A 25,111-nucleotide genomic window follows, 5' to 3' on the forward strand; every position below is an offset into this window, starting at 1 on the left:
GGCGAACTACGTCGCGAAACGGCTAATTATGCGCGAACTATTTTTCGTACGTTTAATCCCCAGACCAAACCTGCGTAGGCTTGACCGTTAAACTTAAATAGTGCCCTCAATAATGACTGAGAGGATCAGCGTCATAGGCCTACTCGGTAATACAATTCTTTCGAATCACTACAGCACAAAGGAACTCCATCACGCCGTCCCTTCTCTTTCAATATGGGGCGTTACACTGTTGACAGCACACTTTGTTACGTAATTGTTAACGCATTTAATTCATTGTTACGCCGGATTGCAGTATTCAACTTCACTCTCGATGGAGGAACCACTCCTACCTCAAAATATTCTTGCTGGGGCGTTTCTGTTCTAGTTTGAATCAGTGGCGTATCCCGTGGGGGGGGGGGGGTCGCCCCAGGTTGTTAATTTGTTTATTTTCGTTTATGTAGTAATTTTGTTTGGTCCCAGGATTTTACCTTGTGAAATGTTATGGCCTACTGTCGAGTACTCCGCCCCCCTAAAAAAAATTAATAAAAAAAACAAACAATTGTTTTAACAAAATTGTTAGCCGCCCCCCCCCCCCAAAAAAGCCAAATCCTGGGCGCGCCACTGGTTTCGTATCTCGCTTCCAACCCTGCAGACCCGAACACCGTCTAAATGCAGGTTAATCGGGTAAAGCGGTGTGTGCCCTATTCGCTCTTTGTGTCGCGATATTGGAACAAAAGCGGAGCAGTTAAAATGGCGGTTTCGTGTTCACCAGAAAAAGTAATGGCGGGAGAGCGAATTATGAGATATGAGACATATGAGTCACATACAGTTCTTCCTAATAAATAGTCATATGAGACACCTAATGAGAGGCGTCCTCTCTGGGATTCCACTGGTTTTTATACCGTATACTTCGCGTAAATTGATATTAATTTTCAATCACTTCAAATATCGCAGAGCATGTTTGCCTGACTCTTATAGTTCCCATTCGTTACATTAATTTCGGTAAATTATAGGGTTCTAGAGATTTTAGGTTGTTTTCTGGTCGGGAGCCTATAAAACAATTTGGTCGGTTAGAAATGAGAATCAAAGAATTGCAGCTTTCCTATTTTATATCATAATATGAAACACATGCATTTAACAAAAGCTGTTTTTTGCGATGAACTACGTTACCAAAACAGCCAATTATGCGTGAACTACTTTTCGTTCGTTTAACTCCCAAAACAAAGTGCGCGTAGGCTTGACCGTTAAACTTGAATAGCGCCCTCAATCAACTAAAAGTAATCACACAACTGATCGTTATTGCACACTCTACAAAATGATATGTAATCGTACACAATTATTTCTTATCACAACAGCAAACAGCCCCATTATCTATCTTTATCCTAATATGAACAAACGTAATGAACAGGAGCTCTTTCAGCGAACTACGTCGCCGAAACCGCTAATTATGTGCGAACTACTTTTCGTACGTTTAACCCCAAACCAAACCTGCGTAGGCTTGACCGTTAAACTTATATACTGCCATCAATTGAGAGTATCGCCATAAATAACGCCTTACTTATTTGGCATTACACTATTGACAGCGAATACTTGCATTTGTGGTTTAATCCTTCGCAGTGACGTAGCCACCGGGGGGGGGGGTGGGGGGGGGGCGACCGCCCCCCATGAAACCTTGTCGCCCCCCCCCAGTCGCCCCCCCCCCCCCCACTGAGATTTTGAGTTTCTAAAAAAATTATCATTGATCTACATGACGCCACGGGCATCAATCCTGGGGGGACAGGGGACATGTCCCCTCCCCCTCACTTTTTGAAGGGTGGGGGACACAATATCAAATGTAACCCCCCCCCCCAGAAAGTGGTCAGAAATTGCCTCAGATAGCACCACAGAGCATTTAGAATCCAAATTTTTTCGGGGCCCTTAAGCGGGCCCCGAACCCCACGCCTAAAGCTCAGAATTCTGGTAGCTGATTCAATGACTCCAACCTCGAAAACAATGTTCAAAAAAATTTCTTATGCCTTTAGCTGAGAAAACCTCGAAAATTATGTTGAAATTATTAACTTTTGTGCTAAGATAATTATTGGTTAAAGTGGTAGAAATTGCCTCAGATCACACCACAAAGCATCGAGAATCCAATTTTTTTCGGGGCCCTTAAGCGGGCCCCGAACCCCACGCCTATAGCTCAGAATACCGATAGCTGATTCAATGACTCCAACCTCGAAAACGATGTTCAAATAATTATCTTTTGCTAAGAAAATATTAGTTGAAGCATGGAGGAAAGTGGTAAGAAATTGCTTCCGATCGCACCACAGAACATCTAGAATCAAATTTTTTGGGCCCTTAAGCGGGCCCCGAACCCCACGCCCTAAGGGCTTCTTGCTTCGCGCTCGCATCAGTTCTGATCAAGGTATGTCCGCCCCCCCCCCCCCTTTTGAGAAGCGATTGACGCCACTGCATGACGCCCTCCCCCCAAAATGGCGATTGGCCACAGGACTACTTTTTGGGGTAACATCCTGTGATGGAATTTCCTCACATTAGTCATAATAATAATAATAATAATAGTGGCATCTTATTCATTGCAAAATTTAACAGAAACTAAAAGATTATGGAATAAGCTTTGTTGGTGTCTCAAACACCTTGAAGAGTTGTAAGTACTTTTTAAATAGTTTTCGGAAAATGGCATAGTTATCACCGCGGTAGGTCTTATGGGGGTCGATTTTCAGGGCGTCCTCTCTGAGATTCCACTGTTTTTTTTATATCGTATACTTCGCGTAAATCGATATTAATTTCCAATCACTTCAAATATCACAGAGCCTGATTGCCTGAATCTAATATAATATATTTTATTTTACCCATTTTCTTACATTACGGTGAATAGGCGGTTCTAGAGGTTCTAGGTTTTTTTCTTGTCGGGTTTTTTTCTTGTCGGGAGCCTAAAGTGTTATTAGGGTCGGTTAGAAATGAGAATTAAAGGAATTCAGAAGTTCCTATTTTAAATTCTAATATGAAATACACGCAATTAACGAGAGCTGTTTTGGCGAGCTACGTGACCAAAACAGCAAATTATACACGAACTACTTTCGTACTTTTAACTCCCCAAACAAACTTCGCGTAGGCTCGACCGTTTAACGTGAATAGCGCCCTCAATCACCTAAAAGTAATCACACATGTACATGTACATGTACATGTACATGACCGAAATCTCTCCCCACAGTAAACTTATAGGAATTGACTCCGCATCGTGACCAACATAACATGCTCCATACAGGCTCATACTAGTCAGCTATCCTACCGTCCCTCGACTAAAGATGAAAAATTGGCACTCGTACGGTGAACCGGGCCCGTCGCTTTCTAAATGCCATCAGCAAAATACTTTTGCGATTCTTGATAAAAAAACGACAGTAAAAATCGAACCTGTCTTACAAATAGCTTAAAATTATGCAACAAAATGAATTAAAAGAACAGATAGACAAGGGACAAAACAGGGGCTTAGCTGTTCAAACGTTTCATTAGAAATAAGTTCAGTTCAATTCATTTATTTCCAGTGTTCACAAATCCGTGTGTTACACAATACATTATGTATACGTGTGCGTGTACACCAGAGGAATGAAAACTGTAGCCTTTTAATTATAGGCATGGGCCCTTGAACACGTGTTCAGACACCAAGTGACAATAAAGCAAAATGCTGTATTTAGAGAAAAAGGTTTACAATGCAAAGATAAACAAGGATACAAAACAATAATTTTACAAGCCAACCTAGGCATGTAAGGAATACATAACTATAGTTTCATATAGCAAAGTAAACATTCAGCAAAATAGATTTGTAAACATGATTTGATTTTGCGGAGGCCAAGTGTCCGAGGGAAAAAAAACGTGTCTACATTTCAGCCTTAATGTGCAAGTGCCTTTTTCAAAAAATTGTACTCCCCAATAAAATGTCTAAATAATAAAAAATAAAAGTGCTACGCCACTGCTGTATGCGAATACAAAATTTCAGCAAAAGTGCATTTTATTGAAACTGGTTCGTTACAAGTTGTTTAAATCGTTTGTTCACGGCGGGAGTTCAGAAGTTTAGAGGGTTTTGTTTAACATGCACATTATGAAGGCAAAGCGCAGATTGAGCTAACTATCCTCCTTTCCAATCGTGGTTGTTTATGATAATTATGTCTACGTCAAAATGTTTTTCACGGGAAAAATTTGGGGATTAAGTCCCCATGTTGGGCATCCCTTCCCTACTTCGCCTATGGTGTTTGCCATTTTTGGCTTTTCCGCATAGTTGCAGAAAGCCTTTGTTTTTGTCAAGATTTTTTCTCCGGCCTTCACATTGGGCCTTACTCTTGCTGGAGTGCAGCAGAGCAGAGGCAAAAAGGCAACCAGCAAGACTCCAAGTGGAGTGAATTGGATGCAGTTGGGTCCCCGTGCGGTCCCGACAAGCAGCCTTGCTATTTAAGTATTTATTTGTCCTTGGGCAAGACACTTTATCAATGTTTGCTTTCTACCAACCCAGTAGCAAATAGGGACCTTGCAGGCAGAGATGATCATTGGGTTTGAATTTTCTGTTTACACTGAAATGCTGGTAGGCCTATAGCTGTTGCATAAGATAAATATTATTTAAATATATTTTTGAAGAAAACCATTTCGTTTTTACTCTCCCTTATAAATTCTCGACTAGGGAAAAAATAAGGTGATGAAGAAAAAACAAAAAGTTATGTGGTGTTGACCAAGCATTCAGGGGTCGCGATTGGTTACCGACTCCCATATAGGGCTCTTCCTGGGTCTCGGATTCCCCGGCCCACCACACCTCCTTCCCTGTCCATCCATGTAACCCCGGAGGGCCAAGCACCGTTAAGGGAGGAAACGAGGCGACACCCTATGCCTTGCTGCCGAGACAGCAAAAGAGCCCCGTACCTATGAGTAGATGCATAACCTGGACTTCGCAGACAGTCCCAGCCGGTGACTTAACCCATTGAGCTAAGGTCGGTTGGTGTTTGACGACGCGAAATACTGAGCGCGTGAATAAAACCAAAAACCTACACTATCAGGACTCGAACCCCGGACCCCGGGGTCTGTGGACAATGAGCCTAACCACTAGGCCATTTGCTTGATTGCTAATAGGTTTCTTAACATTATCGTTTTAAATACAGGGCCCATGACTATAATACAAGCTGTGTTTTCTTTATTACCCGTCTGTTGTACATGCACACGTACACGTATATTCATGTACATCATACAATTATTGTGAGTTTGGTTTAGTGGCATCCATGACACACTTTAAAGGTATAATATGCGGGCCGAATTCACAATTTGTATATATGCATAAAATTATTTGCTATTAGATCACCGTTGTGGGTCTTGAACTTGATAAGAAGAGGGTTGGAAGCCGACACAGGAGTTTGCAATTTGTACGAAATTGGGTCCTAATATTGCTCTTTGCAATAGAGCGCAGGCATCATTTTTCAAAATGGCGATGGGCCAATGGACTACTTTTCGGGCTGACATCCTTTGATGGAATTTTCTCCCATTCAGTCATTGGATAATTGAACAAAACTTGAACAGAAAATAAAAGATAATAAAAAAAAGCTTTCATTTCAATGGTGTCTCAAACACCTCTGAGAGTTGTGAGTATTTTTTTAAAAATAATTTACGGACATACTCGTAATTATCATCGAGGTCTACGAGAGTCGATTCGCAGGTCTGCACCCATATAGACACCTAATGAGAGGCGTCCTCTCTGGGATTCCACTGGTTGTTATACTTTGCGTAAATCGATATTAATTTTCAATAACTTCATATATCACAGAACCTTTAATGCTTGATGCTAATAATTATATTACACTATCCCCATTTGTTACCATTTGGTTCTGGAGGTTCTAGGTTTTTAACTGTCCTATATAAAACACACGTATTTTTAACACGAGCTGTTTTGGCGAACTGCATTACCAAAAATAGCAAATTATGCGCAAACCTTTTTTTCGTACGTTTAACTCCCAAAACAAACTGTGCGTATGCTTGACCGTTAAACTGATTAGCGCCCTCAATCAACTTAAAGCAATCAAACAATTTTTATCTATAATGGTATTATGAACACCTGTAATTTACAGCAGCTACGTCGCCGAAATGATAATTATGCGCGAACTACTTTTTCGTACGTTTAACTCAAACCAAACCTGCGTGGGATTGACCGTTAAACTTAAATAGTGCCCTCAATGGTCCTGAGACGAAATGACGTCACGCTTTGTTTTACATGAGCGCTTTCCTATCGGAGAGCCAGCTCTCGCAGGAAAGCGCACTTTTAAACAAAGCGTTACGTCATTGCGTCTTAGGTCTATTGACTGAGAGTATTGCCACAAAAAATGATCTGTTACGTAATTGTTAACGCATTCATTGTTATGCCGAATTGCAGTACTCAGCTTCACTCTCGATGGAGGAAGCGCCCCTATGTCAAACTATTCCTCTTTTGTTCCCTACTTGCAATCGACGATTCGTTTCAAGAGGCGCGACCCTGCAGTCAGGTACTGGTCTCGCGCCTGTACAAGGCTTAATCCAGAACAAGGTAGTCATTTTAATGATGTACGCATTGGCTGCGGAAAAAAAGACATGGGTTTGGAACTTTGGGAAGGGGGGGGGGGAAATGGCCCCCGTTGCACCCCCCCCCCTCCTCCGTCTCCGGCGTACGTATGTCCCAATTAACCCGGTGGCATCTTGACACAACCAAGGTTTTAACCGATTTTTTGTTCTCAGTGAGTAAAATTCCAGCAAGCTCCAAATGCATGTATTCTTGAGTTTATCAACTCTTTATATGCGATCGAAGTAATTGATTCGTGTTTTTACAAATCTACGATAAACAGGGGAAAATTTAAACAGGAAATGAAAAGGTCACGATATCCGTTTTGGGTTTTTTTAAGTCAGTAATCAGGCGCGGTTCTCAAGCCAATATTGTTTTTTTTTTTTGGGGGGGGGGGCTACTATAGCAGGGCGAATCCAGATTTTTTTTCAGCGAGGCGTGCTGAAATGTAGACCGGTTATTTTCTCCAGACACATAGGTCTCTGAAAATCAATGGGGTGGGGGGGGGGGGGGGTTGGGGGGGCTCGTTCCATATTTTCAATGGGGAGCGCCAATAAAATCCTACAATCAGGCACACTATATTAACTACAAATGCACCCTTGTCACGACTATTTCTTAAGGGGGAGACCGTTCGCATGTACGTCACATTCCTTCCTTTTGCTAATGCAATTTTCCCTTTACTGACTTTTTTGGGGGGGCTAGACAAAATAGCCCCCCAGCCCCCACTGTGAAGACCCGAGTTTTCGTGTTCCGCAAGCAACCCCGTGGGTGTGCACGGTTAGGCAGGGGGGGGGGGGGCACGACATTAAAGATGGCAACCTGTGCTTGCCTTTTTCTTCTATATAGGCTATATTAATTTTCGATATGCATCTTTTGATTTAAAGAGAAAATTCCATTTTGCACACAAATATGACCCCACCCTGCGAGAACCGAATTAATATCTGGCCGCCAATAAATCGAGTTTGTTCAAGAATTAATTCAGTTTCTAAACATCTTTGGATTCTATGAAAATAGCAATTGGAAAATCAATGGTCGGGGGGAAACGCGCAAAAGGGCATGGGGACGCATCTCTACAATATTGAACCTGTGATATTTTCGGTTTTGTCGACCCCTCCCCCTGCTCAACAACAAAACATAGTATTGTAAAATCGCAAATTTATGAGCAGTACAAAAGTTCGTAACTTTTGCATATTTATACGACACGATAGGTTGGTTCCCAACACCCTATCATCTTCGAAATGAATGGACTGGAACCAGTTCAGTTGCTTGGCAACTAGAAACTAAGAACTAGAAACTAATTTGGTACACCTAAAATAAAAAAAGGTTAAAAAAAAAGACCAAACGCGTCACGGTCCAAAGATTTGTCGTAAATGACGCTTTTTAGCTGCTCCCATCTAACTTGCAATATGTGTTTTAGGGCACCCTAAAATAATAGCATTTAATATTGAGCGTAAATAACACATTCTAATTGCTTTCATTCTGTGCTGTAGTTTCATCAGATTCATATCCTACATCCGATTCAACCCTCGCTCTCATAGCTAAAGCGCACATGTAAATAAAGCGTGACGCTTTGTCTGAGGTCTGCTGGGCGACATGCAGACACTGAGTTTCAATACCGTATACACGTATCTTTCTTGCCATGCAAGAGGCCTACGTACTCCACCCAAACACAGGTTAATAAAAGCCGGAAAATGCCCCCTTCGCTCTTGTATCACGATTTTGGAACAAAAGCGGAGAAGTTGAACAGGCGAAGGCTTCCCAATCGCGTTGTGAACAAAAAAATTACGTAACGGTCGTGACTCTATGAAAAGTGCGCTGAACCCATCGTGAAACAAAGACCGTATCTTGAAAGCAACTCTTCCACGGTGAACCAATGATTAGATCCTCTCTAAAGAAACGGTGAACAATCGTATTCGAAAACAAAGCTGGAGTCGCTCGCGCGAGACCGAAACCTCTCCCCGCAGTCTTAAAATAGACGACCTGACCAACATAACATGTTCCATACATACTCATATAGACAGCTACCGTCCCTCGACTATGTAAATATACGGCACTCGTATAAGTCTCGTACGGTGAGCCGGGCCAGCCGCTTTCGAAAAGCCTCGGCAGAACACTTTTGCGATTCGTGATCAAAAAAGAAGCGAAATTTGAACCTGTCTTACAGATGTTAACTAAAAATTCTACAACAAAATAAATTGAAAGAACAAACAAGGTCAAAGTGAAAGGAAAGAGGAAAGATTGATCGAGCTGTCAGTGTTACTTAAACAGGGACTTACCTGTTCAAACGTTTCGTTAGAAGTCAGTTCAGTTCAGTTCATTTATTTCCAGTGTTCACAAATCAGTATGTTACAATGTATACGTGTGCATGTACAAAAGACGAGTGAAAACTGTAGATGGACCATAAGAAAACACAGCTTGTACAATAGGCATGGGCCCTATAACACACTAATGTTCAGACACCAAATGCCAATACTGAAGAAAAATGCTGTATTCAGAGAAAAAAGGTTTTCATGCAAAGGTAAACGAGGGTATACATGTACATACCAATAATTGCATAACTGCGTAAGGAATAAATAACTACAGTTTCATATATCAAAGTAAATATTCAGCAAAATAGATTTTTAAACATGTAGAACTTCTTCAAGAATCAGTGGAGAGTACTATAACTTGGTTCCCTTGTAGTTAATATGTTTTGAAGCAAAAACAGTAGTAGATGGCGGATGGAAATGAAAAGTTCGCCGAGTAGAGCGACAATATTGAAACTCCGACAAGCAAAATTAATTGATTGAAGAGTATAAGGTACAGGAAATAGACTGATTACATTGCGGGAAAAAAACGGCGAATGTACCGTATACGAAAGAAATTCAACAAAAGTGCATTTAATGAAACGGGGTCGTTTACGAGGCATTTAAATCGTTTGTTTATGACGGGAGTTTAGAAGTTTAGAGGTTTGTTTTCATGCACGTGTATGAAGGCAAAGCGCAGACTAAGCTGAGAAGTTTTTCCAACTATATATTAACACTCAGTGGCTAAATTACTTGGAGGTTAGGCTCCTTGTCCACAGACCCAGGGGTCCGGGGTTCGAGTCCCATAGGTGTAACTTTTGGTTTTCAATACACGCGCTCTGTCATTTACTTTAAGAGTCTTAATTTCGCGTCGTCAAACACCAACCGACCTTAGCTCAATTAGTTAAGTCACCGGCTGGGACTGTCTGCGAAGTTCAGGTTATGCATTTACTTATAGATACGGTTCTCTTTTGCTGTCTCGGCAGTAAGTCATAGGGTGACCCCTGAATGCTTGGTCAACACCACATAACTGTTGTTTTTCTTTATCCCCTTATTGTTTCCCTAGTCGAGAATTTATAAGGTACAGTAAAAATGAAAAAGTTTGCTTAAAAAATAAATTAAAATAATATTTAACTTTATGTAACAGCTTTACCAGCATTTTCATATCTGTCTGCACGGGTTCCTATTTGCTACTGTGTTGGTAGAAAGCAAATATTGATAAGGTGTCTTGCCCAAGGACAATACCCAAATAGCAAGGCTGCTTCTCCTCTGATGCACTCCAGCAAGATTAAGGCCCAACGTGAGAGCCAGAAAAAGCTTGACAAAAATAAAGGCTTTCTGCAACTTTGCGGAAAAGCCAAAAATTGCAAACACTATATAGGCGAATTAGAGACATAATAATTATCATAAACAAGTATAATTGGAAGCACTTGGAGGATTGTTAGCTCAATCTGCGCTTTGCCTTCATGCATACATTGGAAACCTCTTAACTTCTAAACTCCAGTCATAACAAAACAATTTAACGAACCTGCTTCATTAAAATGCATTTTTGCTGAAATTTCGTATTCGTATACTGTACATTCGCTGTATGTTTTCCCGCAGTACATACATTGGTCTATTTTCAATACCTTATACTCTTCAATCCATTATTTTGTTTCTAGGAATTTCAATATTATCACTTGACTTGGTAAGCTATTCATTTCCATCCGCCATTTACTACCAATAACCACAAGGGAACCAAGTTATAGTACTCTCCACTGATTCCTGAAGAAATTCTACATATCTATTTTGCTGAATGTATACTTTGGTATGTGAAACTGTAGTTATTTATTCCTTACATTTCCATGTTGGCTTGTAAAATTATTTCTTTGTATCCTTGTTTATCTTTGCATGTAAACTTTTTTTCTCTAAATACAGCATTTTGCTTTATCGTCACTTGGTGTCTGAACACATGTATTCAAGGGCCCATGCCTATAATGCGTTTCACTTCTCTGTTGCACATGTACACGTATACATTATTGTATCATAACACACTGATTTGTGAACACTGGAAATAAATGAACTGAACTGACTTCTAACGAAACGTTTGAACAGGTAAGTCCCTGTGTTAGTAACACTGACTGCTCGATCAATATTTCCTCTTTCGTTTCACTTTGACTTTTTAAGCTAACGTTTTGTAAGACAGGTTCGATTTTCACTGTCGTTTTTTTTTTCATCAAGAATCGCAAAAGTGTTTTGCTGAAGGCATTTCGAAAGCGGAGGGCCCGGCTCACCGTACGAGTGCCCGTATATTTGCATAGTCGAGGGACGGTAACTGTCTATGAGCATGTTTGGAGCATGTTACGTCAGTCACGATGTGTTGTTTATTCCTAGTATACTTTGCTTTAAGACTGTGGGAGAGGTTTCGGTCTCGCGCGAGTGACTCTTGCGCTTTGTTTCCGAATACGATTGTTCAACAGTTTCTAAGAATCAAATCATTGGTTTCGCCGTGGAAGAGTTGCTTTCAAGATACGGTCTTTGTTTCACGAAGGATGTGCAGCGCACTTTTCGTAGAGTCAGGACCATTACGTAACTTTTTTGTTCAAAACGTGTACGTATTGCAGTGAGAATGCGAAGCCTTCGCCTGTTCAACATCTCCACTTTTGTTCCAATATCGGCATACAAGAGCGAATGGGGTATATGCCGGTTTTTATTGGGCGGTACATTGTAGGCCTGTTGCGTGGAAAGAAAGATACATCTGCATGTCGATGGTATTGAAACTCAGTGTCTGCATGTCGCCCAATAGACCTCAGGAATAACGACGTCACGCTTTATTTACATGTGCGCTTTGCTATTAGGAATCGGATGTAGGATCATGATGAATTTGTTGAAATTATTACTACAACACAAAATTATCCAAGTAGAGTGTGTGAATTACACTCCTATTAAATGATATTATTTTAGGTTGGCTTAAAACACACTTTGCAAATTAAATGGTAGCAGCTAAACAGCGTCATAAACGACAAATCTTTGGAAGTCCAGGCGCGGTTCTACGGGGGGGGGGGGGGGCTGGGGGGGCTAAAGCCCCCCTTAAAAAAAATTTAGTCTAGCCCCCCCCCCCCCCCAAAAAAAAATTCCATAAAAAAAAAAAAGTATCAGCAAAAAGAAGGATTGTGATGTACATGTGTACATGCGAACGGTCTCCCCCTAAATAAATAGTGGTGACAAGGGTGCATTTGTAGTTAATATAGTGTGAATTATTTGAGGATTTTATTGGCGCTCCCCACCTATTGATTTTCGGAGGCCTAAGTGTCTGGAGAAAATAACCGGTTTACATTTCAGCACGCCTCCCTGAAAAAATTTCTGGATCCACCCTGCTAGCCCCCCAAAATATTGGTTCTAGAACCGCGCCTGTTTGGAACTGTTTATTCTTCTTATTTTTTTGTGGTTTTTTTGTGGGGGGGGTACAAATAAGTTTACGCACAAACAGATCCGCCGAGCAACTGAACTGAACATCGAAAAGCGTCATTTAGGCCCCTATGTGGAACATGTTTAAAAAACAACTGTTTATATATTTCTTTTGGGAGGGGGGGGGCAAGTTTGTACCTTTCTATTTCAGGTTGCGTTGACAACTGAACTGGTTTCCAGTCCATTAAATTCAAAGATGATAGGTTGTTGGGAGCCAACCTATCGTGTCGTATAAATATGCAAACGTGAAGAACTTTTGTACTGCTAGAAAATTTGCGATTTCTCAAATAAAAAGATTTTGTTTTCGGGAGGGGATGAGCAAATTCTAAAAAGATCACAGGTTCAATTATTATAAAGATGCGTCCCCATGCCATTTGCGAGTTTCACCTCGAACATTGATTATCCAATTGCTATTTTCATAGAATCCAAAGATGTTTAGAAACTAAATTATTTCTTCAAAAACAAATCGATTTATTGGCAGCCAGATATTAATTCGGCTCTCGCAGGATGGATTCATTTCGAATACGATTGTTCGCAACTTTCTTTGCAGAGGATCAATCATTGGTTCACCGTGAAAGAGTTACTTTCATGATACGGTCTTTGTTTCACGACGGGTTCAGCGCACTTTTCGTAGAGTCACGACCGTTACGTAATTTTTTTTGTTCAAAACGCGATTGGGAAGCCTTCGCCTGTTCAACTTCTCCGCTTTTGTTCAAATATCGTGATACAAGAGCGAAGGGGGCATATACCGTCTTTTATTAACCTGTGTTTGGGTGGTGTAGGCCTGTTGAATGGAAAGAAAGATACGTGTATACGGTGTCTGCATGTCGCCCAGTAGACCTCAGACATAATGACGTCACGCTGTGTTTACATTTGCGCTTTAGCTATGAAAGCCAGGGTTGAATTGGATGTACGATATGAATCTGATGAAACTACAGCACAAAAGGAAAGCAATTACAATGTGTTATTTACGCTCCCTATGAAATGCTATTATTTTAGGGTGCCCTTAAAACACATATTGCAAGTTTATGGGAGCAGCTAAAAAACGTCATTTACGACAAATCTTTGAACTGTGACGTATTGGGCAATGTTTTAGACTTTTTTTCTTTAGGTGTACCCAATTAGTTTCTAGTTCTTTCTTTATCACTTCTTTGGAGTACTACTCAATCCCCCCCCAAAAAAAAACACCCTATTTATTATTCTTTGGGGGGGGGGGCGTCCAAATAAGTAGCTTTTATTTCAGGTTGCGTTTGCGCACAAACAGATCCGCCGAGCAACTGAACTGGTTTCCAGTCCATTCATACTGAACATGTTAGGGTTTTGGGAACCAACCTATCATGTCTTATAAATATGCAAAAGTGAAAAAGTTTGTACTGCTCAAAAAGTTGCAAGTTCACGATACAATGTTTTGTTGTTGCTGAGGGGGGGGGGGTTGCAAAAGCCGAAAATATCACAGTTCCAATTGTTAAAGATGCGTCCCCATGCCATTTGCGCGTTTCATCTCGAACATTGATTATCCAATTGGTATTTTCCTAGAATCCAAAGAAGTTTAGAAACTGAATTATTTCTTTAAAAAAATCGATTTATTGGCGGCCAGATATTAATTCGGCTCTCGCAGGGAGGGTTCATATTTGTATGCAAAACGGAATTTTCTCTTTAAATTAAAAGATGCAAAGCGAAAACTAGTAAGCCTATAGAAGAAAAAGGCATGCACGGGTTGCCATCTTTAATGCCGTGCCCCCCCCCCCTCCCCCGCCTAACCGTGCACACCCACGGGGGTTGCTTGCGAAATACGAAAACTCGGGTCTTTAAAGTGTCTGTCCAAAGAAATTTCGAAAGCCGCACCCTGCGGGCGCCGGTTTGCGGCGGGCAGCGGGCGGGCGGCGGGCCGGTTCACCTTACAGCGCGTCGTCCCCAATCCCTGGTTTGTTGTACGACTGCACGGAGAGGTTTCGGTTTCGCGCGAGCGATTCAAAGCGTTGTTGCCGAAGGATCAAACAACAAATACATGCACAATTGTTCACCGTGAAAAAGTTCCACGGTGAACCAGAAGGTAACTCAGTTTATTTGTGAACGCGAAGTTCTCCGCTTTTGTTTCAATATCGCCATACAAAGAGCGAATAGGGCACACATCGCTTTAATACCCGATCAACCTGTATTTGGACGGTGTGCGGGTCTGTTGCAATGGAAGCGAGATGGGGTATTGAAACTAAAACAGCAAGTACACTTTTTTCCAAGCCCCTTCTAAGTTATAATGTTTATGAACTGGTATATGGGCAGGGATGTGATAGGTTCATATCTTCGGCAAGCTTACTATTACTGGCTTAAAAAACTGATATCATGACCTTTTTATTTCCTGCAATAAATTTCCCCCTTTTATCGCAGCTTTGTGTCAAGCACGACTCAATGATTTGGACCGCATATAGCGAGCTGATAAACTCAAAATTTATAAAGTGGAATACATGCATTTGGAGGTTGATGGAATTTTATTCACTAGGAAAAAAAAAGGTTAAAACCTTGGCTCTGTCAAGATGCCACAGGTTAATTGGGACACACATACACAACGGCGGATTGGTGGGGCCCAATGGGGCCATTGCCCCCCCCCCAAAAAAAAAACCCTCCAAACCCATGACATCTCTTTGTTTTTTCTTTAGGCAGCCAATGCGTACATCATTAAAATTGCGCTACCATGCACCAATGCCATGAAGATCCTTCCCCTTCCTTTTCATATCAGATTTTGGGGCCTTATATTTTGGACTCACTTTTTCGGGGAACAAAACAAGTTTGGTCGACCCTTATAAAACACGGACCACCCTTAAAAAAACACTATGTTCTGGATTAAGCCTTGTACAGGCGTGAGAACAGTGCCGGACTGAAGGGTCGCGCGACCTGAAACGAATTGTTGATTGCAAGTAGGGAAACAAAAGAGGAATAGTTAGGGGTGCTTCCTCCATCCAGAGTGAAGCTGAGTACTGAAATTCGGCGTAGCAATGAATGCGTTAACAATTACGTAACAGAGTGCGATGTCAATGGTGTAACGCCTGACGTTGAAAGAGAAAGTAAGACGTGAGTTTCTTGGTACCGTAGAGAATGGAAAGAATTCTATTACCGAGTACATTGTTCAATAACGATCATTTGTGGTGATACTATGTAATGACGTAACGCTTTGTTTAAAAATGCGCTTTCCTCGAGCTGGCTCTCATAGGAAAGCGCACATGTAAACAAAGCGTGACGTCATTACGTCTCAGGACCATTGAGGGCACTATTTAAGTTTAACGGTCAAGCCTACGCAGGTTTAGTTTGGGGGTTAAACGTACGAAAAGTAGTTCGAGCTTAATTATCGTTTCGGCGACGTAGCTGCTGTTAATTACGTGTGTTCATAATACGATTACAGAAAAAGGTTGTGTGATTACTTTTAGGGCGCTATTCAAGTTTAACGGTCAAGCCTACGCGCAGTTTGTTTTGGGAGTTCAATGTGCCAAAAGTAGTTCGCGCATAATTTGCTATTTTGGTAACGTAGTTCGCACAAACAGCTCGTGTTAAAAAAATGTGTTTTTCATATAGGACAGTTAAAAACCTAGAACCTCCAGAACCAAATGGTAACAAATGGGGATAGTGTAATAGGCCTATAACTATTGGAATCAAGCATTAAAGGCTCTGTGATATTTGAAGTGATTGAAAATGAATATCGATTTACGCGAAGTATACGGTATAACAACCAGTGGAATCCCAGAGAGGACGCCTCTCATTAGGTGTCTATATGGGTGCAGACCTGCAAATCGACTCCCGTAGAACTCGACGATAATTACGAGTTTGTCCGCAAATTATTTAAAAATACTCACAACTCTCAGAGGTGTTTGAGACACCATTTAAATTAAAGCTTATTTTAATTTTTGTTAATTTTTTGTTCAATTATCCAGTGACTAATGGGAGGAGGAAATTCCATCAAAGGATGTCAACCCGATAAGTAGTCCAATCAACCATCGCCATTTTGAAAAATGATGCCTGCGCTCTATTGCAAAGAGTAATATTAGGGCCCAATTTCATGCAAATTGGCCCGCATATTGTGTCATGGATGCCACTAAACCAAACTCATGATAAAATTGTATGATGTATATACGATTACGTATACACATGTGCATGCACAACAGACAGGTGAACACGGTCGAGGAATCCATAAGAAAACACAGCTTGTGTTATAGGGGAGGCCCTGTATTTAAAACGATAATGTTCCGACACCAAGTGACAATCAAGCAAATGGCCTAGTGGTTAGGTGCATTGTGCACAGACCCCGGGGTCCGGGGTTCGAGTCCTGTTGGTGTAATTTTGGTTTTCAATACACGCGCTCTGTCATTTACTTTAAGAGTCTTAATTTCCCGTCGTCAAATACCAACCGACCTTAGCTCAATCAGTTAAGTCACCGGCTGGGACTGTCTGCGAAGTCCAGGTTATGCATCTACTCATAGGTACGGGGCTCTTTTGCTGTCTCGGCAGCAAGGCATAGGGTGTCGCCTCGTTTCCTCCCTTAACGGTGCTTGGCCCTCCGGGGTTACATGGATGGATAGGGAAGGAGGTGTGGTGGGCCGGGGAATCCGAGACCCAGGAAGAGCCCTATATGGGAGTCGGTAACCAATCGCGACCCCTGAATGCTTGGTCAACACCACATAACTTTTTGATTTTCTTTATCCCCTTATTTTTTTTCCCTTATTGTCGAGAATTTATAAGGTACAGTAAAAACGCTCTAATAGCAAAGAATTTAAGCATACAAATTGTGATTTGGCCCGCATGTTATACATTTAACGTATGTCATGGATGCCGGTAAACTATTAGCTCATGGTAAAATCATGATAAAAATGTGCCCAGATTTAAAAACATGTGCAAAATGAAACGCCTTTTCCGAGGGTTACAGACTCCCTAAATTGGAATAAAAGTACATTTTCTCTTTAAAACAAAAGATGCAAATCAAAAACTAGATTTAATAAAATTAAAAAATAAGTTTGTAAACAGCACGGGGTGACTTCTTTACGAATAGGTCTTCAAAGTGTCGGTCCAAAGAAATTTCGTAAGCCTCACCGGCGGGCGGCGGGCGGCGGGCCCGTTACGGCGCGTCGTCCCCAATCCCTGGTTTGGTGTAAGTCTGCACGGAGAGGTTTCGGTTTCACGCGAGCGACTCGAAGTGTTGTTTTTGAAGGATCAAACCCCAAATGCATGAACAATGCTCGATGTCAAAAGTGTATCGCCCAAGCCCCAATGAGGCGTGTTCGAATTCCTTGGTACTGTAGGCCCTAGTGATTGGACAAAATTCTATTACCCCAAGTGCACTGTTCAATGAATATTATTGAAATGATACTCTCAATTGAGGGCACTATTTAAGTTTAACGGTCGAACCTGCGCAGGTTTGGTATGTGGGTTAAACGTACAAAAAGTAGTTCGCCCATAATTAACCGTTTCGGCGACGTAGTTCGCCGAAAGAGCTCCTGTTTATTACGTGTGTTCATATTAGGATGATTATAGAAAAAGAGGGTTCGTTGCTGTTGTGATTCGAAAGAATTGTATAGATTGCATAATTTGTACAGTGTGCAATGACGATCAGTAGTTGGGTGGTTATTTTTAGTTGATTGGGGGCGCTATTCAAGTTTAACGGTCAAGCCTACGCGCACTTTGTTTCGGGAGTTAAAGGTACGAAAAGTAGTTCTCGCTTAATTTGCTGTTTTGGTAACGGAGATCGCCAAAACAGCTCTTGTTAAAAGCCTGTGAATCATGTTAGGATTAAAAATAGGAACCGCTACGTTTCTTTGATTCTCATTTCTAACAGACCCTAATTTTAGGCTCCCGACAAGACAATGACCCCTAGAACCTCTAGCCATGTTTTCAATGTGGAGCCCCAATAAAAGCCTACAAAAACGGCACAATATATTAACTACAAATGCACCCTTGTCACGACTATTTCTTTAGGGGGAGACTGTTCTCATGTACGTCACATTCCTTCTTTTTGCTAATGCACTTTTTTTTATTAAATTTTTTTTTTGGGGGGGGGGGCTAGACAAGGTTTTGGGGGATAAAACCCCCTTAGGTCCCCCCCCCCCCCCCCCCCCGTAGAACTGCCAATGCTAATAGCAAAGAATTATTATACATTTGATGTGTGACTCATGGATGCCACTAAAACAAACTCATGATAAAATTATGATAAAAATGTGCCAAGAAAACAATTTGAATAATGAAACTCCTTTTTTTTAGAGGGTTTCAGACGCCATTAATTGGAATACAAGTACATTTCTCTTTAAAACAAAAGATGCAAATCGAAAACTAGAAGAAAAAGGTTCGTAAACAGCACGGGGTGTCATCTTTACGAAAAGGTCTTCAAAGTGCTGTCCAAAGAAATTTCGAAAGCCGCACCTGCGGCGGGCGGCGGGAGGCGGGCCAGTTCCCCGTACGGTGCGTCGTCCCCAATTCCTGGTTTGTTGTGAAGCCCGGCTCACGCTTCACGCGAAAGCGAAGCGAAATTCGTGACGTCAACAATACATTCGAAACGCGTCCACCATTGTTGACGACATGAATTTTGCTTCGCACAAGCTTTCGCGTGAAGTATGAACCGGGCTTAAGACTGCACGGAGAGGTTTCGGTTTCGCGCGAGCGACTCGAAGCGTTGTTTCCGAAGTATCAAACCCCACATGCATGAATGATGTGCGCTGTCAAAAGTCTAACGCCCAATGTGTTCAAATTCCTTGGTACTGTAGTGATTGGAAAGAATATTTTATTACCGAGTACATTGTTCAATGACTATTTTTTTTGTGATGATACTCTCAGTCGATTGAGGGCCCTATTTAAATTTAACGGTCAAACCTACGCAGGTTTGTGGGTTAAACATACAAAAATTAGTTCGCCGTTTAACAGCTCCTGTTTAATACGTGTGTTCATATTAAAATTAGGATTATAGATGAAGGGGTTCTTTGCTGTTAAGATTCAAAAGAATTGTATATGGTTACATAATAATTGTACAGTGTATAATGACGATCTGTTGTGTGATTACTTGTAGTTGATTGAGGGCGCTGTTCAAGTTTAACGGTCAAGCTTACGCGCAGTTTGTTTTGGGAGTTAAACGTACGAAAAGTAGTTCGCACATAATTTGCCGTAATGTTAACGTTATTCGCCAAAACAGCTGCTGTTAATCGCGCGTGTTTCACATTAGGATTAAAGATAGGGACCGCTGCATTTCTTTGATTTTCATTTCAATTTTGATGACAGTTTCACAGGTCACCGTGCAAATATATATCTTATCGTCCCCTCTCTACTTTGTAATAAAAATGTTGGAATGATCAACGTCATTTCAAACAAGTCATGTCTCATTTAGTCCTTTGTTTTGCAGACAATGCATTGAGGCTAGCATGTTTCAGTGTGCGACGCAATATGTCAGCCGTCAACCATTTTCTATATTTAACTTTTCATTTGCCGTAAGTCTTTGTACGGCTCCAGAGCACCACCAAGCGTCACGATAAGCCCAGTCACTCCCGCTTTCGATTTCCATCCAACCTCGAACCCTGTCGTCCAGCAGTTCGCTCACACAAGCTGTATGTTCTCCAACGGGAGTACCGCGTCATTTCAATATCCAAACATCTTGCACATTAAAATTAAGGTGCAGAATAGTCTGGTACCTGGTTGTGCTTTGAACCAGTGTTTGTTTGGGGTTTTTTTTGTTTGCGGAGTCCAAAATGCACACGGAATTTTTGTGGTGGCAAGACATCACAGTATTCATGTACTGCCCTCTATAGGCTGGGCGCTACTTTGGCTGTGATTGTATGGTATGGTGCATTGCTGAATGGATGGTGTGGTGCTAGGTAAACTGTGCACATTGTGTGCCGCCATACTTTTTGATCGCGGTCAGGTAATCAACATTTAAACAAAAGCAGGAAGTGAAAAATGTGTATTCCGAAAGTTTGCAATATACTTGTACACATCTCTTTATAACTTTTTGAAGTTCATAATCCGGTTATTGGTTTTTGCTTTGGGTATAATAATTCCTTTTCGTATAGAACGTTGGAAGGAGTGATGTTTCAAATATTCGTGAACGATTCTCACAGAAAAATGTCCGAACCAATTACAGGGTTAAAGGCCTTAACATCGGAGTAGAGGTTGCGTAGCATGAAGGGGGGGGGGGGGCAGTGGCGTAGCCAGGATCGTTTTCGAGGTTGGAGTCATTGAATCAGCTACCAGAATTCTGAGCTATAGGCGTGGGGTTCGGGCCCGCTTAAGGGCCCCGAAAAATGTTTGATTGTAAATGCTCTGTGGTGCTATCTGAGGCAATTTCTGACCACTTTACCCAATATTTTCTAAGCAAAAGATACATTGTAGTACATAATAGGGCCCTGTAAATGAGACACGAGTTCAAAAATCTGGGGGGGGGGGGGTCATTTGATATTGTGTCCCCCACCCTTCAAAAAGTGGGGGGGGGGGTACCAGTCCCCCTGTCCCCCCAGGGTTGACGCCCATGGCGTCATGTAGATCAATGATATTTTTTTTAGAAACTCAAAATCTCATTGGGGGGCTGTCGCCCCCCCCCCCCCCCCCGCACGCCCCCCCCCCCCCCCCCCCCGCTGATTTCAAAGGAATTTTAATTGGTCTATTATTATTCTTTAGCTTATATGAATGGAGGAAAAAGTTTGTACGTGGCCGATTCGCGTGATATCGCTGACTGAAACTGTGTGACCCACGGACCACCTGTCTATAATACGTGTTCCGTGGTGTGAGCGAGCAGTGCAGTGGGTGTTAATACGCATTTTAGATTATCATTATGCGCTATGTCACGCCGGTTGTCAGCTTACTGGTCCGCGGTCGCCGGTCGAAGGGTCGTTTCTCAGTGGTCATCATGTGGATCATTCGCAACTATTTAGATTTAGATCAATGATAATTTTTTTAGAAACTCAAAATCTCAGTGTGGGGGGGGGGGCGACTGGGGGGGGGGCGGCAAGGTTTCATGGGGGGCGGTCGCCCCCCCCCCCGCCCCACGCCCCCCCCCCCCCCCGATGGCTACGCCACTGAGGGGGGGGGGGGAATTGTGCCGCCGTGAAGAGCGCCACCTTTTGTCTGATAGTACCTGATATTGAGCTATTAACAGCGCCCCCATGGGAAGATGGTGCTCCAACCCCCAACCCCCTCTTATTTTTTTTTAATTCTACGGAGACTGGGTGACTGATGAAAACAAAATCTCTACCTTTTATGCCCGGATGATCAATGTGCCCTTTTGTACGTCTATCGCCCAATCGAAATGACCTTGCTATATTTACGCGCCTGGAACGAAGTATGCGAGGTGGCCGACTGAAGCGTAGACTTGTTTTGCATCATAGCCATGGTCGCCCTTCAGCTGATAAACACTGTACCAGAATCACATATTCTTGCAAGCAGAACACCATTAATAATTTGGGAAACCTCAATCGTGGATTGGTTCTTGTCACTCGGTTTATTCAACGTCATAGGTCATTGGAACCTTCTTTTGCCGCAATATACAAGCAAAATATCAAACAGCAAACTGAGTGATAAGAATCCATGATTGTTTAGTTCTTATCACTTATATGTTATTCAACGTCTAAGGTCATTAAGTTTATAGACTGCAATATACAAGCAAAAAGGCAATATGAACAAGTTTAGGTCCACCCAAAATATTCTAAAATTATGGTCCTTGTAACATTATTCTCCAAAAATAATTTAGCAGTTATATAAATCAAGTTAAATTAAAATGTAGTTATTTCATTTTATCCAGAATTATTACCGAAAAGTAGACAGTGCTGTGCATGTTAAATCACGTTGAAAAAAAAAAGAAACTTAAACAAAAACAAACAACATGTGCCAAAATTGATTACTTTCTTTCATGCTCCATTTGACCAAATCGTAGGGAAAAAAATCGACTTCAATCTCATGTAATGATAGAAGCTGCGCACAACGTTTCTTTTCTTGATCCATGCCCCCCCCCCAAAAAAAAATTCTGACAACGAAGCATTGTGTCTTTCATAATAAAATGTCGCATCGAGTGCCGTGGCCTCGTAGTCTGGAGTATTGAATTCATTGTCTGCGAGTAATTCCTCAGGTTGTGGGTTCGAGTCCAGCCTGGGGTTATGGTGCGTGTGCCCTTAGGCAAGGCACTTCGTCACTCATAGCTTCTCTCCACCCAGGAGTAAATGGGTACCTGTGAGGGCAGAGATGGTTATTGTGATTGGTTTTAGCCATTTGTCCCGAATTGGCATCATGGAGCTATTATACTAGACATACTGTCTTTGGAATGTTTTATTGGCCCAATGAGCATGGTAATAATGAGGACAAGAATAGCGCCTTCAGTACCAATTATTTATGAATACGTGCGTTTTATAAAATACATATTATTGTAACGGACAGTCTATGCAGTACTTTTAATGTCATTGCTTTCTAGCACTAGTGCTCCGGCAGAGGGGCTCCGGCGGCGCGCACCTGACCTGGTTTTGAGTCTGGCTGGCGCGCGCTCCGGAAATAGGCTCTACAAATAGGTTGGTTAAGTGGGGTTCTTTTGTTTACTTTCGCGGGTAGGGCTTGGCTTGATTGAAGGGTTGGGTAAAGTTGCTACAATTGTATACATCTGTTTAGACTGTGTGCATGTCTATGCTGGGAATTGATCAGTCGTGGTACTGGTAGCAGGGTGGCAGGTTGACCACAGAGTTGTTGTGCTGAATAAATAAGTGTTTCTTCAGAAGTTGGTAATCCTGTGTGTTTGTCCCCTTTTCTTGCGTTTGGCCGGACTCGGAGGACAAGAACCCAATAAGTTTACGCTTTGCAGTAGAAAACAGAGTTTGTTTTAGGTTGAAAACTGAGAAATGGCACAAACAGTACACTTTATTTTTTATTTTTAATCACTGGCGTATATAAGGGAGGCATGCTCCCTTCCCCCACCAACCGCTCCAGGCCCCCGCCTTGGTGACCTTAATTTTAACATTTGATTAACCTTAAGTTAGTATCCCCGTGATTATCCATTTTTTCTTTTCTTTTTTTCCTACGAAATTTTTAAAGAATACGAGGTCTTTGAACGAATAAATATGATGTTTATCATTCAGAGCCAATAATTGTTTATACGTTTATACGTATTGTTTATACGTTTCTTTCTAATCTTTCACGCTCGATCTGAGTGTCAGTAGACTTGGCCGTCGTCGGGTTTGCTTTTGATCTAAAACCCTACCCTGTATTATAGTCGTTAGGTAATTTGGGAAGACACCGCCCACCGAGGGATACAAACAACCATGATTATAGTGGGAACACACAACTAAGATCATTGTGTGCAATAAGTATAAGATTTACGGGCCAGCTGTACGCATTTTCATGCTACATGCTTTTAGTGAATAATGGTATTTCCATGTACTCCACTGCACGCCCTTGCTACTACCTGCATTCTCATCTGGGTAATATCGACCATTCAAGTGAGAATGCCAGCATCTACTAAACCACCAGGCCCCCGCCCAAGATTTTGCACAATTTATGTCCCGTATATCATTGTCGCGATCCTTTGTTGAGAATTTACTTCCAATATGATAATCTAGCGAGTCACCGGCAGTGCTGCTGGCATCGTATTGGCCAATGTTCAGATTGTACTCAGCCTGGGATATTTGGAAATCCGAGTACGTTGCCCATGTCGTGTTGCCCTCCCAGTCCTCTAAATCAACTCGTAGCTCCCATGTTCCTTGTGAATCATCAGACGTTAGAGTCACCAAGTTGTCATTGCCCAACCAGAACTCACCAGACAGATCACCAAAGCCAGACTGGTACTCGGTCCAGTTACGGTAGAAGTCCACACTGCCATCTTGTCGCCTCTGAAACACGATCCATCCCCCGCCGTCAGTTTCCATGTCACAGTAGACGCGGAGACTGTCATTGCCGAATCCCTCTGGGTAGATAGTGTAGATACCGCTTGAACAATAACCGGCATCTAAGAGCATGTTGCAACTTCTCGGGCGACTCACTGAGCTATCAGTCAGTGAGTAATGAGGTGTGTCCTCATCTGCATCAAAGTACACACTCCCTTGAGTTGCATTGAAGTCTTCGGGATGCTCTCGTCTTGTGGCAAGGTTCAACTCGCACATTTTATTGCAGTCGTTAAAGTTAAACGACTTGCATCGTTCATTCATGCTGCATTCCCGTCCGCAGATGACACGAGATCGCACAGTTTTGGTCGCATGTGCAAACCCTCGCAGTGCACGATTTTCAGCGGCGTACATGAATTGTTACAGCATCCAGTTTTACCATTTTGAAGAATGTGATTACGAGTGGTGTTATTGAAATATTCACTTCAACGATTTTGAGTCCAGCCTTGAACGAGACCGACACGCTCTGGATCGAGAAAGATACAGCAAACTATGAATTATAAATCGCATACAACATGAAAAGGAATCCTTGATATTGCTTCATGATCTTAATCTGCTCATTTTACGACGAGTTCGATGAGAAATTTTATGCGGGAACACGCAGTCCAACTTGTCCCGTACAATCAGCTTAGACCTGCTAACGTCGTTGCATCAGCCCTTCGCTAACTCTGCACATATCAACGCGTTGCCACAGCGCAGCATCTGGAATGAAACTTGTGCAGCGCTCCTGGTTGCCAGCAAGGTTAACATTCCACGGAGATGAGAGACACTGATTGGTCAGTGAAATGAATACAAATGAGCATCTCGTACGTAGGCCTACAGGATTGGTTGACATAAAGCATGAACGTACCGTACCGTGATTGGTTGACATAAAGCATGAACGTACCGTACCGTGATTGGTTGACATAAAGCATGAACGTACCGTACCGTACGGCCTTATAACAAAAGATTAGCTCCAGGGCTAC

At 42.1% G+C, this 25,111-nt stretch overlaps 1 protein-coding gene across 1 annotated transcript; it reads right to left on the minus strand.

The window, feature by feature from the left end:
- Nucleotides 1–21,823: 21,823 nt before the first annotated feature.
- LOC119736906 (ryncolin-1-like) lies at nt 21,824–24,845 on the minus strand. Its single transcript, XM_038210930.1, has one exon. The coding sequence runs from the start codon at nt 24,498–24,500 to the stop codon at nt 23,583–23,585; it is 918 nt and encodes a 305-aa protein (XP_038066858.1). The 5' UTR covers nt 24,501–24,845; the 3' UTR covers nt 21,824–23,582.
- Between the last annotated feature and the right edge of the window lie 266 nt (nt 24,846–25,111).

Source organism: Patiria miniata, unplaced genomic scaffold (assembly GCF_015706575.1).
Source record: "Patiria miniata isolate m_02_andy unplaced genomic scaffold, ASM1570657v1 HiC_scaffold_3, whole genome shotgun sequence".
Taxonomy (NCBI): domain Eukaryota; kingdom Metazoa; phylum Echinodermata; class Asteroidea; order Valvatida; family Asterinidae; genus Patiria; species Patiria miniata.